The 15,883-nt window shown below is 37.6% G+C and overlaps 2 protein-coding genes across 2 annotated transcripts; both read right to left on the reverse strand.

The window, feature by feature from the left end:
- Positions 1 to 5,679: 5,679 nt before the first annotated feature.
- Positions 5,680 to 8,795, reverse strand: LOC124641150. Its single transcript, XM_047179144.1, has 7 exons — positions 8,255 to 8,795; positions 7,989 to 8,175; positions 7,549 to 7,837; positions 7,161 to 7,249; positions 6,963 to 7,026; positions 6,741 to 6,881; positions 5,680 to 6,651 (listed from the first exon to the last, which is right to left on the reverse strand). Exons 1-7 carry the CDS (start codon positions 8,793 to 8,795, stop codon positions 5,680 to 5,682), a joined length of 2,283 nt encoding a protein of 760 aa, XP_047035100.1.
- Positions 8,796 to 11,454: 2,659 nt separating this feature from the next.
- LOC124641531 lies at positions 11,455 to 15,551 on the reverse strand. Its single transcript, XM_047179629.1, has 7 exons — positions 14,813 to 15,551; positions 14,297 to 14,483; positions 13,703 to 13,991; positions 13,153 to 13,241; positions 12,712 to 12,775; positions 12,254 to 12,400; positions 11,455 to 12,126 (listed from the first exon to the last, which is right to left on the reverse strand). The coding sequence occupies exons 1-7, from the start codon at positions 15,549 to 15,551 to the stop codon at positions 11,455 to 11,457; spliced, it is 2,187 nt and encodes a 728-aa protein (XP_047035585.1).
- Between the last annotated feature and the right edge of the window lie 332 nt (positions 15,552 to 15,883).

A 15,883-nucleotide genomic window follows, 5' to 3' on the forward strand; every position in this document is an offset into this window, starting at 1 on the left:
TTGACTGTGCTTCGTATTGCCGACTCTGTTTCAATGATGCCGTAAGTGTCTTCGGCCGGAGATTCAGAAGCACACCGAATTTGGACAGGAATGTTTACAAATGTGAGACACAAGATAATACCCGTTGTGACAAACATAAGAAGAAGAATATTCTCTACGATATGAAATGTAGTTTGTCAAAAATATTAGTTTTATAGAATATTTCACTGTTGTATCAAAATGAATGTGATATTAAAGTAGTTGCTCAATGTACTGTTGTATTTCTTTTATGATGTTTATTTTAATTCCTTGTAACTTGCGAAATAGTTTATCTTTGTCATAAAATTCAAATTGATTTAATATAACACCCCGCCATAATTGAATTTAAATTGTTTTGGTATTGCAAAACCATAATAATTTTGAGTATTTCGCAATTCTTGTGGTTTATTTTGTTGCTCTTTATATTTGACTAGGTACCTGTGTGGTCTGCTATGTAGATAATATGCATCGGTTTTTGGAACTACTATTTGGGGTACAGATCTAAGAAGTCCACATGTCACTCCTATGCCCACACAATTCCCGTTGTCACTGTAACGTCGTGAGATATACGGCTTTAAGAAAAAGCATTCTAAACATTCTAAGCAACATTTTTATAAATAACATCAAATCAAACATGAACTAATCGTCAGATCTTTATAATGAAAGGAAACTTTTCGAATCCCTTCATTCGAATTGTATTCAAAAGATACAGTAAATAGCATTAAACGCTATCTATGAATGTTAAAAAGAAACAAAAGCATATCAATTCAAACTTTTTATTGCGTAAACCTAAGTCAGTCCGTATTAGTAATTATTTAAGTTGCATTAATTAATATAAAATGAAGTTTACTCCAGTCGCCATGCTTCTGATTCGTGTGGTGGTAGCTAAACATCATCATAGGAGTCTTCTTAAGACCAGATCCAGCCAATTTTGAGGAACATCGGCCATAGTTAGACTTGACGTTGTTACATCTTGCCAAACATCTGGAAAGTTCAAGAAATAAATCTTTATTAACAATGCGTCATGATTTAAAGAAGAAAATAGTAAAGTAAGGAATTCAAATAAAACATCGAATATATAGGAAGCTGAAAATGATAACAAAACAATAAAATGTTTTATATATGAAGTTGATTGGAATTGTGAAACAGAATTTACACGTGCAGAGTTGCGACACTTTACAATAAGAATAACAAATTTAATAGTGTTGAAAAGCTATAAACGATACCTAATCTTGTTTTATAATATTGGAACTGTTGCTATATTATATAAATTGTTTCCTAGCTTAAAATTGCTTTGTTTACCCTTATCATTGCTTTTGTTAATTAACTTATTGCTTACCTAATTTTATCCGATCCTCAGCTTTTTTCCTTACAAATTACAGATTCTATCGTTGCTTATTCCTTACTAGCTATTTTTTTTTTTTCGTAAATAAAATGCATGTATTTTTGTATAATATTAAATCTAGATATTTACATGACGTAAAAAAAAGCCTTATTTATTCATATATACAACTAAAAAATGGCATCAAAAAACTCCTCATCGCTGCCCACCGGGAGTGTACCCAAGAGGCTGGCAGCATTGCCACGTTGGATGGCAATGCTTAATTTTTGACCAAAATAAAAACCAGCCTTTGGGTCACTTGAAGTGTCAGCAAGTCGCTTTGCCAGATCTTTAAAAAGCAGATGAGCACTTGGACCCCACGGCCCGAGGGTTTCAACCCCAAACGGCTCAAAGGTATAGTTACCAACCAGGGTGCTATATTTGCGCCGTTTGAGGTTCTCTGCAGCCGCAGCAGCGGAACCAGCACATCGCGCCGAGCTAGGAAGGTGAGATGGTGCAAGAGTATCGACACAAGTCGCGTCCCATACTAAAGACCTACCCATCTTCCACGGGAACAACGACATACCGTCTGGTCTCTTGCCATCGTCGCGTGCCAGACCACTGGGTTCTAATATGGCTGGAACGCCTACGGCAACAAGAGCACGACGGATTATGTCACTGATATTCGCATGCCGTGCAAATCGTCCCGCGCTGCGGCTGCACGACAAGCCGTGGTGTCCAAGGCTGCTGACAGCTTCACCACAGTGGCAGCGGTGAGGAGAGCAGCACGGAGCACCCAAACGCAAGCAAACAGCAAGCTGGAAAGTGGTGTCGTCAAACAATGTGCCTATGTTTGACGACGGAAGTGCCAGAAGCCATAGACCCGACTCCCATTCGCCCACAGCCAGAAGGCGCGCTCGCTCTGCAGAAGAAATTGACGTACTTAGCAGATTATTCCGTATAACTCTGCAGAGCGGCTCATCCCACTGTCTCTGGGAGGACGGGTTGACGGGTGGATCAGTATTTATTTTTTTTTATTTATTTATTTATTTGTTTACCTCAGGCAACTAGGGCCCATAGAAAGTACAATACATACATAATTTAATATTGCAATACTTATAAACTAATACATATAAAATAACAATAATCAGCAGGACAATTTCTATTTGTTAACACGAATAGGCGGTGTCGTGTTGCACTGCGTGGTGTCGCGTAGCCTCCCGCGGAACCGCCGGAAAACGACACCTTTCGGCCAAAACGCTTCTTGGAACATGTCGAGATGCTGAGTCGGCACACGTACCACAAACGATTTGAAATTTGTGTTGTGTCTGGGCTCCAACCTCTCGACTCTTAAGGTCCAGTTCGTCTTGACTCGTATATACTCCACGATCTCCTCGACCTTCGTGGAGTGATGTAAACGCGAAACATACAGCTGCGTCGTCGGTATTGCGGGGCGCAGCAGCATGTTCGGACCAGTCAACGCAGTTCCGCATTGATTTCGGCTAGATGGCTTCTTCTTCCTTCTTTCCACCTTCACGAAACCATCTGCATCAACTTTCCCTTTACATGGTACAGATTGTACCGTACCTCGGGTTCCTTCGGGCTGATATTGTATCGCCACAGTAGCTTTAGGTGGCCGTTGGACGGGATCTCGCTTTACGGCATCCGAGTAAACACGTCCAAGCCTAGACGTGCTTACATTCGTCGGCGTCCCGTAGGCAGGGGACGCGGGGAGGGCGGGGCACGGTGACGCATCACTAGTATTGGCGACGGCAGGCGACGAGTGCAATTTTGCTGACTCGGCGCGTTGCGGCGATGCGTTGACCTGTCCGTGGCGTGTGTTGTCGCTGTTGGCATGCGCGTGTGACCTACATGCAGAGTTTCGCAATTCTGCTACCTCGTTACGTAGATCACAGATGGTGGATTGTGATGCCTCCAGCTTCAATTGCAGCTCGACCAGGCTGGACCTCATACTCGTGATGTCCTTTAACAGCCTGGTGACGTCGACGTGATCGAAAGTGACCGGGGGCAGCTTCCGCAACTCCTTTGCCACGAACGTTGGGCGTATTCGGGCAGGTGATTTTCCAAGCCTCTACAGCCTCAGTCAGACATGGTACCTCGCAATTGGCCAGTGTGATAGGAAGAATTTTCCTGGTCAATTGCTCAGTACCATGGACGGAGGATATAAAGGCCGGTAGGCTAATACTTGAAATTTTGCGGACGCCAAGCCCTCCCATGCGAACGGGAAGAGTAGCCTGAATCCAGGCTCGGTCGTCCAAGGCCACATTTAAAATTGATGTTAATGTGTGTCTAATAATTTTGTCAAGTTTTTCCAAAAGATTTGTGTGCTTCCATAGACTGGAAGCACGCAAATAGTACGTTAATTTTGGGCCAAAACAACAATATCTAATGATTGTGATAGCTGAGTGCATGTTAATTTGGAGTAGCCTGTCCGAAATATGATTGAAATTTTGTATTTTATCATGAATAAAATTCGAGAATGAATTTTCAAATATTGGGGAACCGAGGAGACAAAGAGAACTCTTGTCAATTAATTTGATATCCGGGGCTATTGCACAAAATTTGGAAAATATGTCTTGTCTGTCTGTATTGTCCGTTACAAAGAGTTCACATTTGGAATAATTTAGATTTAGTCCTATTGCTTGGAATTTATTTTGAAGAAAGGATAGGTCTTTAAGAACAGTATCTACTTTGCCCCCCAAGGTTCCGTCATCAAGGTACCAAACATTGAATTCAGAATTTAGCTGCCGAATTATTGGGTTTATGGCTAAACTGAAAATCACGGGCCCGAGTGGGTCACCCTGCTGACAGCCAACAGAAGATTCTAAAAGGTTGTCCCGATAAAGTAATTTAGATGGGTGCCTGTAGCATTGGTAAAGAAAACTATAAATTTGGGGTAGCTCTTTTTTAGTTTCTGCTAGTAGGGTGTCCCTGTTAACTGAGTTGAATGCATTCTTTATGTCAACCTTCATTATGACCTCTCCTTTGCCACAATTTAAATAGGTCGACAACGCGTGTACAGCAGCCTCGCAGCCCCCTCTTGAGCCGTAACCCAGCTGAAGGGGCTGAAATTTTTCCGAACAACCCTCGTTATAAAATTTACAGCAAATCTTGGCTGCCATACGACGGTAAGTAGTGCCTACGGCGATTGGACGAATGCCGCCGTCCCTCTTGCGTAGAGCGCAGAGGTTTGCTCCATATAAGACGTCGATGACGGCCTCGTCCACCTTGCCGGATAGCATTAGGTTGACCAGGGCTGTAAGCTCCTTCAAGAGTGACTCACCAGCTTCCCCGGCGCTTGGGCAGGTAAGGTCCTTAAGGTGTTGCGGACTCAAGCCGTCGAGGCCGCCTGCGGAACCGCTCCTGAAGGAGCCTATTGCCGTGATCAATTGTCGACCTGTAACGATGAGGGTATGTAAATCCGGATCAGGGGGGTCGGGAAAAGAAAGGTCATCGGATGGGGCAGGGTGTTTGCTCTCCAAAGCGGAAAGCTATTCTATGTAACTTTTAAAGATTCGTTTTGAGTGCATGAACATTTATGTTTGGGAACCAATGGCTTGATTTATCTTCAATTCTATTTCTGACACATTTTTATATTGCAGAATGATGAATATTATCACACACTTCTTCAGGTCCATTGAGAGTTTTCCGAGTTTTTGTATTTAAATTAAACAACCTTTTTCTTTGAAACAACGATTTTGTACTTTGTTAATACATCTGTACATCTCTGGACAAAAATATTTTTTTAGGATCAAAGACTAAAAAGAGATAAATAAGTGTACGTTCAAATAACTTCGCAGAGTTGGTAAGCTAAACGAGTAGACAGAAGCCAGAAAGTCCGACAACCACCGTCTTACCACAAAAACTTTTTAACGTCAGTTTAAGCCTTGTCTAAAAAAAATGTCAAATTATGACGTTGACATATGGTTCATTTTGCAGCCAAAATTTTTTTAGACAAGTGTAAAACAGGGGTTAAAGTTTTTGTAGTAAGACCAACAGTCTTTAAAAGATGCATATAGTTGCCCAGGTAACTGGGTTGAGGAGGTCACAAAGGCACTCGCTCCATGTAAAACAGTAATATTCAGTAGCATCTGGTTAAGTCTGGTAGCCGACCGATGCAGATAATTCATGTGTAGTAAAATATAATTTAAGTTAAAATAATTAAAGAGTAGTTAAAGTTAAACTATGTGGCCCGTTCGTGAAGGAAATAATACCAAATCTATGGATATGTGTAATAGTTTAATATATATGTAGAAAGTTATTTAGTAACAGCTTTAGTTCATTTAATCATAAAGATTGGTGATAAAATTCTTCGCATTTTATTTACTTATGTACATTAACATTTTATGTACATTTGCCTTAGCTTTATGTCTCTTAGAACTCCGACTCTTATGAGGCGTTGGGTATGTTTCTGAATCGACAAAATAAGGCCTTGTGGCTAAAGACTTGCCGTAATAATGAATTGCGTTTTTTTTGTGAGATGTTTTTCTTTCTTCTTTAGGATGATGTTTCGATTTAGATGATTTACCCGGATGAGTAGAATAATCTTTGTAAAAATAAGTCCCAGAGAAGGGAATATGTTTCGACCTATGACCTAACTTGGGTCTCGCTCTATCTTTAGGTGTTTTCGTTTTCTCTATGTCTCTGGAGATATTGTTATCTTCGTCCAAATTGTCACTAGATTCATCATTCGTCTGTGTATTTTCGACTACAACTTGTTTTGTCTTTTTTAAACGTAAGGGTTGTATAGGAATCTCTATACTTAATCCGCGTTCGTTACTAGACCCTTCGTAGTTGTCTGTGTATTCATTTGTATTATCATGCATCATTTCATTTTCTGAACTGCTAGAGGATTCGCTATTCATATTTCTGTTATTGTATGATTCGTATGTGGTTGTGGTTGTAGAAGTAGTGGTTATCGGTGTTATGGATTCTTCAGGAACCGCCTTGTTATAAAGTCTTAAAATTGTCTTTTTATCTACTGGTCTTTGATCTTCTACGTTTATGATATCTTTTGCCTGTTCTTTACTCTTGAATAACTTACTAAATTCATCATAAAGGTCTCCATATATAACTTCATCGACGACCTTAGTGTCAGTTCTAACTAAATCCATAAGTGCGTTTTTTAGTTGTGTAACTTCCTCTGGGTAGTTGTCATCGTTACGGAATCGTATATTAGAGTCTCGTTTGTTATAGTTGGGCTCACTGTTCGATATATTAATGTACATGATCATACCTTCGGCTCCTCTGCGAGTGTTCTGATTGCTGTTAAAAGTTAAATTTTCTTTTTTCTGGAAATAGTGTGAAAATATAAAAAAGAGTCAGTATTATCGTAGGAGTAGGTAAATACTATTGAACTTAAATAAAATTTCAAACTCACCAGGATGCTGTCGATCCAAGGCGCGTAGAAGCTGACTTTGGTGAAGACAGTTGGTGCAGCAATACTCCCGCAGACAGGCGCGCCGAAGCTCACCACACCCACCAGAGTTGTTCCAACTATCGCAGGACCTCCGACGTCTCCCTACAATATAACAGAAATTGTTGAATAATTAAATATTTGGGCAAAAAAATAAACAATTAGCTAAATAAAAAAAATGGATACATTGCAAGCTCCTCCGCGCTTATTTTTGAAACCAGCGCAAAAGTTGTATTCAGTGACGAATTTCCTGAAATAGTAAAATACAATTTGTTGTTAATCCATAGAACAAAATCGAAAAATTTGAAAATTAAAGGCCTACATTGCCTGAACAAAAGTCTTGCAAGTGATCAAGTGATCAATAATTGGTTTTTAAATACTTACTCAGAATAGGCGTTCATACAATCATCATTGTTGAGAATGTCAACCTTATCTACAGCAAGCTTCGGGTGCGTTTGCACAATCGAGTCTGTCTGAAATGTGTATTTATTTATTAACTTCTTGAATGCTGCTAATTAGATAACAATAGTAAATTAATTGTGTCTCGCGTGGATCCACGTCTAAAACACACGCAAGGTTAAAACAAGTCTTATTCCACTTAAACCAGGACTTGGTACCAAACAAAGGATGTGTTTTGAAGATCGATTAATCTAAGAACTATCATTTTGTACCTAATATTCTATTTTAAATCTATCCATAGATACTTAACTGTAATTTCTTGGAAATCCCTCGGTCTTAAATATTTGTTAAGTTATCTAATATCCATACTTACATTAGTAGCACCCCACCCTAGAATAACAACTCCTTTGCTGTTATTCATCGAATTTTCTCCAATCTTGTCCCACAATATTCGTCTGATCCTTTTCTGCTGTCCTCTCCATGCCATCCTCTGCTCTAGTCTAAGCAATGCCAGGTTATGCAGCAAGTATTGCGGATCATACATAGGGTGGAAGTGTAAGACTTTGACCGGGATTGTCTCTCCACCTCGGGTGGTGTGGTCACTGCCGAGTCTCACGTAGATCGCTTTCAAATTATTGTGGAAGAAATCGTTTTGGTATGCTCTGGAGGCAAATGGAATAAAAACATTGTAATAACATTGCTAAGAGTGCTTTGGAAATAGGTGTGACAAAAATGTTAATCGATATTGAAATTAAAATGGTTGTCCAAAGCATTGTAAAACATCAATGACGACTGATGCTAACATCAACTTACATTTGTAAACACGAAGCGGAGGTGATGATCAGATCTCTGTGGATGACGCAGCCTGCACACGCGAAGTCGCCCATGATGTGGATACTGGCGACGAATGGGAAGTTGCTGATGTTAGACTCGACGCCTTTGTAGATCCTTCTCGTGTTTGAGCTGTTAGAGATCTCTAAATTCATAGCTAGGGGTGGATCTGAAATGAAGCCATAATGAAAGAAGAAATAAGATGTTAATTATATTTTGTACAGTCATACCAGTCTTCAGGCACTTACTCCAGAGTTTCAAGTTCTTGTGAGGTGCAACTGTATTTCTGATATACTTAATGGATTCCTTAAAATCTTGTACTGTTAAATTATTATTTTTTGCGAGAAATTCAGATTCTGGAATCTTCCGCTTTTTCTTGTTCCTGGCCCCCTTAGTACGGTTATGAGTTCCTTTCAATTTTTTGTACACATTGTAATCGTTTTCGTTTAAAACTTGAGTAACGACAGAATCTAATTTAATTTTGTCTTCTGTATAGTTCCTGATAATATCAAATCTGATTGCTTTTTTTATTTCATCAAAAGTATCAAAGTTTTTATCCATTATGTTACTGAGATCATAATGCATTGTTAGCAACAGTCTGGTGCTAGATTCTTTTGAAAAATTCCTTGATAGACCAATGGATTCAAATAAATTATCCATGATTGTGTGAGTGGTTATATAAACTTTACCGAAGAAGTTTTCTCTTTGATCTAAAACGTTTTTATTGCTATGATGATGTTTAGCAATAATTGTCGTTAGAAGAAGAACAAAAACTTTACCAGCCAGCATTGTTTAAAAAGGAAATTTAGAATCTGAATCAAGCGGTTAAACTATTGAAAATAAACTATATTGATCGACTGTAAAGGTAACAAAATTCAATTTCATTGGTAATAAAATTCTATTGTTTGTTTCGAAATAAATATTATTAAAATATTATTAAGACAATTTGCTATAAAATCAATAGTATTTTGAAAGTCATATCTACTTTGGGCAATCCTAGATTTTTTCTTCATAATGAAAGTGTTGATCTTTGTCTGTACCTTAATGGTAATGATTAACGTATCATCTGCATCAAGGGTTATATATCACTATTCGAAGTTAATGACAGACAGACCTACAACATTTGCTGAAGAAGAGCCGTTCTTAGCTACCGGGGACAACACAGATTATGTTGATAGTACGACAGAAGATGCTCTTTTAAGCCCAACAAATAACTTTGATGATGTAGAAAAATTGGAAAACAATTATACTTCGGCCGTTCAGAGAATGCGTTCCTGACACCTATCAGTTAGTCACGACTAGTGATGGGCACAACATAACACTGAGTTCGTTACCGTTCCTTCAAAATGAACCGCCGCATTATTTTAAGATTATTTTCGTTTTAAATTGGCGGAATCATTTGTTTTATATTTTAGTTATTTAAGTGGAAACCAAAAAAAGGTAATATTCATATAATAAAATTGTTTTATTTATTCTTTGTTACAAGTACATTGAATTGAATGTGCGAACAGAATATTAATCAGACTCCGATTTGCTTGAGGAGGTGGTGTCTTCATCATCATCTTCGCCTACATGTATAATTATATTATTATCAATAACAGAATCAATCCTGATATCTCGGTCTAACAAAAGCCGGGTAATCAAATAAAAACAGATCGAAAACACTTGAAAAACGTGGTCTATGCGCACGAAACGACAACGGACGACTGTTTTAGCGTCACAAAATGGCGGCCCATAACGCCATTTGGGGTTACCATTTTTAATCTAAGTATAAAAATGCGGTTTGGTCATAGTTTTATTTTTATATTTCATAAACGTTATAATTAAGTCTTATAGTCCATTATTTTCCAATTCTTAAAAAGAAAATCAAAACGTATTATTTTATATTATAACTGTATAAGAACAGATTACGATACTTGCCTGTTATTTTTAGCACAGCACTACAAAATATAAACCGCTGACATAACCTTGTAATAGCGCAGTATAGATTTAGAAAAATATTGTTTACCAAGTTATTTGACACTCAGTTTGGCACAAAATTATAACATTCATTGATTATTGATATAATAATGTTGTTTTAATGCTCCTCAATTGTTAAAACGGTAAACAACCAGCAAAAATATTTTTATCGTAACTGCAACGCCATTGCAAAGTTACGTCGTCAGTTCAATCGCGACGTGTCAGGAACGCATTCTCTGAATGGCCGAACTATAGTTCTATTATTTGTAAATAAAAGAACAGCAGGGTGAGATTTTGAACGTATAGTTAATAGTGAACTCAATGAAAATCATTTCCAGTTTAGTAGCAGTTGTCACATGTTAATATATTAATCTCTCTTTGTTGGATACATGTCAATATTTACCTGGACCTCCAAGTATATTTCTGATGGATAACATACACCTACATTGAATGCAACCTAGAGATTTCTGTTGTAAAACAAATCTAGTTATACTATGAAGCAAGGATCAGTAAAATACAGATGACGAATAAGATCTATATGCAGACGGAGCTGATACACGTTGGAAAAATTCCTTGATAGACCAATGGATTCAAATAAATTATCCATGATTGTGTGAGTGGTTATATAAACGTTACCGAAGAAGTTTTCTCTTTGAACTTAAACGTTTTTATTGCTATGATGATGTTTAGCAATAATTGTCGTTAGAAGAAGAGCAAAAACTTTAGCTGCCAGCATTATTTAAAAAGTGAATTTAGATTTGAATCAAGCGTTTAAACTATTGAAAAGAAACAAAGTTGATTGACTATAAAGGTAACAAAATTCAATTTTGTTGGTAATAAAATTCTGTTGTTTATTGCGAAATAAATATTAATAAGACAATTCGCTATAAAATCAATAGTATTTTGAAAGTCATATCTACTTTGGGCAATCCTAGATTTTTTCTTCATAATGAAAGTGCTGATCTTTGTCTGTACCTTAATGGTAATGATTAACTTATCATCTGCATCAAGGGTTATATATCACTATTCGAAGTTAATGACAGAGAGACCTACAACATTTGCTGAAGAAGAACCGTTCTTAGCTACCGGGGACAACACAGATTACGTTAATACAGAAGAAGATGCTCTTTTAAGCCCGTCAAGAAACTATGAAGATGTTGAAAAATTGGAAAACAATTAGTTGTATTATATGTAAATAAAATAAAAGAACAGCAGGGTGAGATTTTGAACGTATGTATAGTTAATAGTACTTAATGAAAACCATTTTCAGTTTAGTAGCAGTTGTCAAATGAAATTAATTTCAGAAAATGTTAATTTATTCATTTTCTTTGTTGGATACGTAGCAACCTAAAGATTTCTGTTGTAAAACAAATCTAGTTATATTATGAAGCAGGATCAGTAAAATACAGATGACGAATAAGATCTATATTCAGACAGATAGTTTATGTAGATATCACAAGCAATAAAACAAATAATTCCAAGAACACTTTTATTGGTCATACAAGTAATAATAACTATGCTTTGTGGTAGCAAAAAATTTTTTGTGTTTATGCTGGTGAGGAGTGGCTTCAGTCCAATTCTCTGCCACAGTGTAACTGTCCTCATACGAATCATTGGCACCTCTTAGCGGAAGCACAAGTGCTGTTGTAATCTCATCGGTGTCTATATGTTCGAAGGTCTCATCTGGCATCCCAGTTATTATGTCAGTAATGTGACCCTCTGTGGTGGAGCGCGGCGTGCGGGACGGTGGTATGGTGGTGGGCCCGGGCTCCGTGAACTGCGGTGGAAGTGGTAACTCAGTGGACGATGTCGTCAAGGGAATGGTCACGTATTTTGACACCGTTTTACGCGTGTTAATCTCGTGTACCGGATACAAACTCTTATTCACCAGTGGATGTTGCATAGGATTTAACTTGGTTGTAGTTGTATTGAACATACCCATTATATCTTCAGTAAAATCTTCATACCATATATCTTGGAAATTGGGGTCGTCAGTCCATTTTAGTTCATCGAGTACTGGTCCATGTTCCTTATCAGCCAGTCTGCTCCGACTATATATCGGAGTGATCAGGTTTCTTGTCACTAGCTCGTCGTAAATCAGGGGTCTTGGTACTGTGCTTAAATGGTACAACGTAGTCCGCACATCGACACTTACAGTCGTCTGCAAAAGACCAAAAAGAAGGTGAGTCTAGGCTACGCACTAACTAAACAGACTGGGTTTTAAAAGACAGCTTATAAAACTGATAGTTCATAGTCTGACAAAAGTGTAATAAATATCTTATTATCACCGTCTCAATAATGCCGTCGATCCACGGGGCGTAGTAGCCGAGTTTGGTGAACACTGTGGGAGAGTCCAAGGCCCCGCAGAGAGTAGGACCGAAGCTGACCACGCCTACTAGTACACCACCAACGATTCCTGGCCCGCCCACGTCTTTCTGGATACGAAAATTAACATTAGTCAATTGCAGTCCCATTTCGTTTTCAAAATTGAATGAAAAGCTTCTAATTTTGATTTGTTCTTTGTACTGACAAAACTATTTCTTGCAATCCAGTCTAATCTCATAAAAGAGTCCTCAGTCAAATGCAAATTAATTTCTAGTGATTTGATGTTGGTCAGGATTTGGAGCTATTTAAATCACAATACAAGAATTAATGATATCTAAGTGAAGCTAAAAAAAATTAGCAAGAAACGAATACTAAGGAAGTCCAAATACATCCAGAAGAAGCAAAAATTATGTATACTAACGTTGCACGCTCCCTCTCCAGTCGATATGTAACCGGCGCAGAAATGCTTGTGTGTGACGAATTTCCTGCAAATAAGATTTATTTAGTAGATTCATTGGCAATAAAATTAGGATAAAAAAATCTCGAGTCTAGGAGACCTTGCAAAATGAATTTACTTTAGGACGACAGTTTTAGATAGACTTAACCCAAAACGCAGTTGTTCATTTAAACGTAGAATAACCATGACTTTTGATTTGTATAACCATTTAGAGAATATGTAACCAGTCTAACCAAGGGGTATTGGGTTGCCCGGGTAACTGGGTTGAGGGGGTCAGATAGGGCAGTCGCTCCTTGTAAAGCACTGGTACTCTGCTACATCCGGTTAGACTGGAAGCCGACCCCAACATACTTGGGAAAAAGGCTCGGAGGGTGATGATTTAGAGAATATGTAAAAGCTCCTTACTTAGAGTAAATCTCAGCACATTCATTAACTGCATATACACTTAATTGTGCCACCAGCATCTTTTGCAACGGATTAACTTTATTGGATCGCTGAAAAAGAGAAATAATATTGAATGTCAAGAACAATGATGAAACCAAAGATAAAATATCGGACCCGATCCTTATTTTAAATAGGTAATCGTTAGAGCATTTCTACACCACGTGAGTGCAGCGACCAGCAGTGTGATTCTATAAGACTTCACTCTAAACTTCACATCTGAATCCGCCGTGAGTTTCGTGATTGGCATTCTCAAACTACACTAGCGCTACTCTTGCGAGCGTGTTTGCGAGTTGAACTAAATTAAACTCGAGATTTTGACAGATAAAGTATGAGATGACTTTTAGAACGTTTTGAACCGAATGCGAAGTGAAATGCGAAGTGAAATGCGAGTTGTCTGAATTTTATAGAATCGACGACGTACAGTGTGGGTTGTCAATTTGAAAGGCAGACTCTAAGAAAATTTAGAAACACCCATACATGACTAAATAAAGGTTCTATTAATTTGGCTCACCTTCCTACTACCCCAACCGACTATAATAACTTTCTCAATGTTGGAGGCTAGATTTGCGGTGGACCTTTCATAACTTATCCTCTTGATTCTTTTCTGTTTCTTTCGGAAGTTGAGATCCTTGAATAACCGGAGAAGCACAAGGTTGTGATTTAAAGTTTTTGGATCATAGGCATCGTGGAAGAACACTTCCATGATGGATATCTTCTCTCCGCCAACGGAGGAGTAGTCACTGCCGACACGTACGAACAGACCTCGGGGGTTCTCTCTATAGAATCTGTTGTTGTGAAGTCTGGAAAAATATGTATTAAACCTTTATTTGTTACTTTGATGACTATGGATCTTCTAGCTACAGTTATTGTTGTTTGATTAGGACTGCACTGTTCAAAGTCTATCTACTGGTATTAATTTTAACAATTCCAAGACTCTCTATGCCTCTCACATCATCATCGACTATCATGTTGTTTGTGCTGTCGTCTTTGATGTCTTAAACCATCTCCAAGCTATATGTAGTATTTGTTTCCCAACAAAACTCATCCATATACTAGAAATTATTTTGCATAATTCTGACCAAACTACGATATCACCGACACTTACAATTGCAAGCAAGAAGCTGCGGTGATGACTAGATTCTTAGTGAGAAGAGATCCGGCACATACAAAGGTACCCATAAGGTGGACGCTCACGACGAATGGGTAGCTCAATATTCTGGTCCTCTCCCCCTTGAAAATCCTCCGGCTATCGGAATCATTTACGAGATCTAGTTCCAGCACTGCCGGCGGTTCTGAAAACGGATGTATGACTTTAAGACGTGCTCATCGGGATAATTGACGCCCAAATAGATTTTTGAAGCAGGGAGTTTTGAAGAAAATAAGGAAATTTTAAAAGTAAGTATATAGGCAATAAATGTTATAACCATTTATTTTCATAGATACAATATATAAGGAATGAAACATGAACTTGTATGTGGCACCATAAACGACGTGTTTTGATTTACAATTTCACTGATGATGATGATGATGATGATGCACATTATTAGCAGAATTCCCATAATTTCCATAATGATTGCAGATTCTAAAGTGTACATAACATTTGATAGCATTGTCTACTTACGCCACAATTCAAGATTAGGAACATCAACAATGTCTTCCACATCTTTTGGTGTTGAAGACTTAACGAAATCATTCTCGCTTATATTATCGACTTTTCTTAAAAAGTCATGAATGAATTGTTGAAACTCTTTGCTGTCGGCAAATACAGGCTCGGATATATTTTGAAGAGCGTTCAGTGTTTCTATAGAAGTGATATTTGCTGCTTTTCTTGTTTTATGTTTCTTGCGTTTACGTAGCTTTTTTCTGTCGGCAAATACGGGCTTGGATAGATTTTTTAGAGCGTTCGTTGCATCTGTCAAAGTGATGTTCGCAATTTTGCTTGTTTTATGTTTTGGGCGCTTACGTAATTTTTTGTGCACTTTGAATCTAGAAGAATAATTAAAGGTATCATCTAATATTTTTTCTACAACTTCAAATAATCGTATTGCGTTTGCACTGCTACTTTCGGATATATTTGGCTTGGCAGCTGCTACCATTATATCGTGCACATCGTAATTTTTCTCTGCTGCACTTTTTAAATCATAATGCATTGTCAATAACGATTTGATTCTTGATCTTGTGACAAATCCAGCCGTCAAATTGAGTGACTCAAAAAGATTATTCATTACATTTTGAACGTCGTTGTCTACTTTGGTGTATAAGTTACCCTTAGATTTCAATAAACTCTTAAGGAATGTCCTATAATTATGTCTAGCTACCACCACAGAAATCAGAAAGACGATGATTGTTGTAAATTTCATTTTATATTAATTAAAATAACTTAAATAATAACTAATACGGACTGACTTAGGTGTACACAAGAAAAAGTTTGAATTACAATGAGATTATTGTAGCTCAATAAAACATATTGTTTTACATTAAATATTTATTGCTTGGTTGTGTAATCACTTTTTGCAGGATTTCTCAATACAGAAATAAAACAAGCGCCATAAAACAAATTTCAATATATTGAGCAACTACTTTTATCATAAAAATATTTTGATACAAAAGTGAAATTCACCATTGTAATTATAAGCTTATTGTACTTCGTTTCTTCGATACAAAAAAGTATCTTTCTTCACATGTCTTCCAT

The sequence above is a fragment of the Helicoverpa zea genome, chromosome 22, assembly GCF_022581195.2.
Source record: "Helicoverpa zea isolate HzStark_Cry1AcR chromosome 22, ilHelZeax1.1, whole genome shotgun sequence".
Classification (NCBI taxonomy): Eukaryota; Metazoa; Arthropoda; class Insecta; order Lepidoptera; family Noctuidae; genus Helicoverpa; species Helicoverpa zea.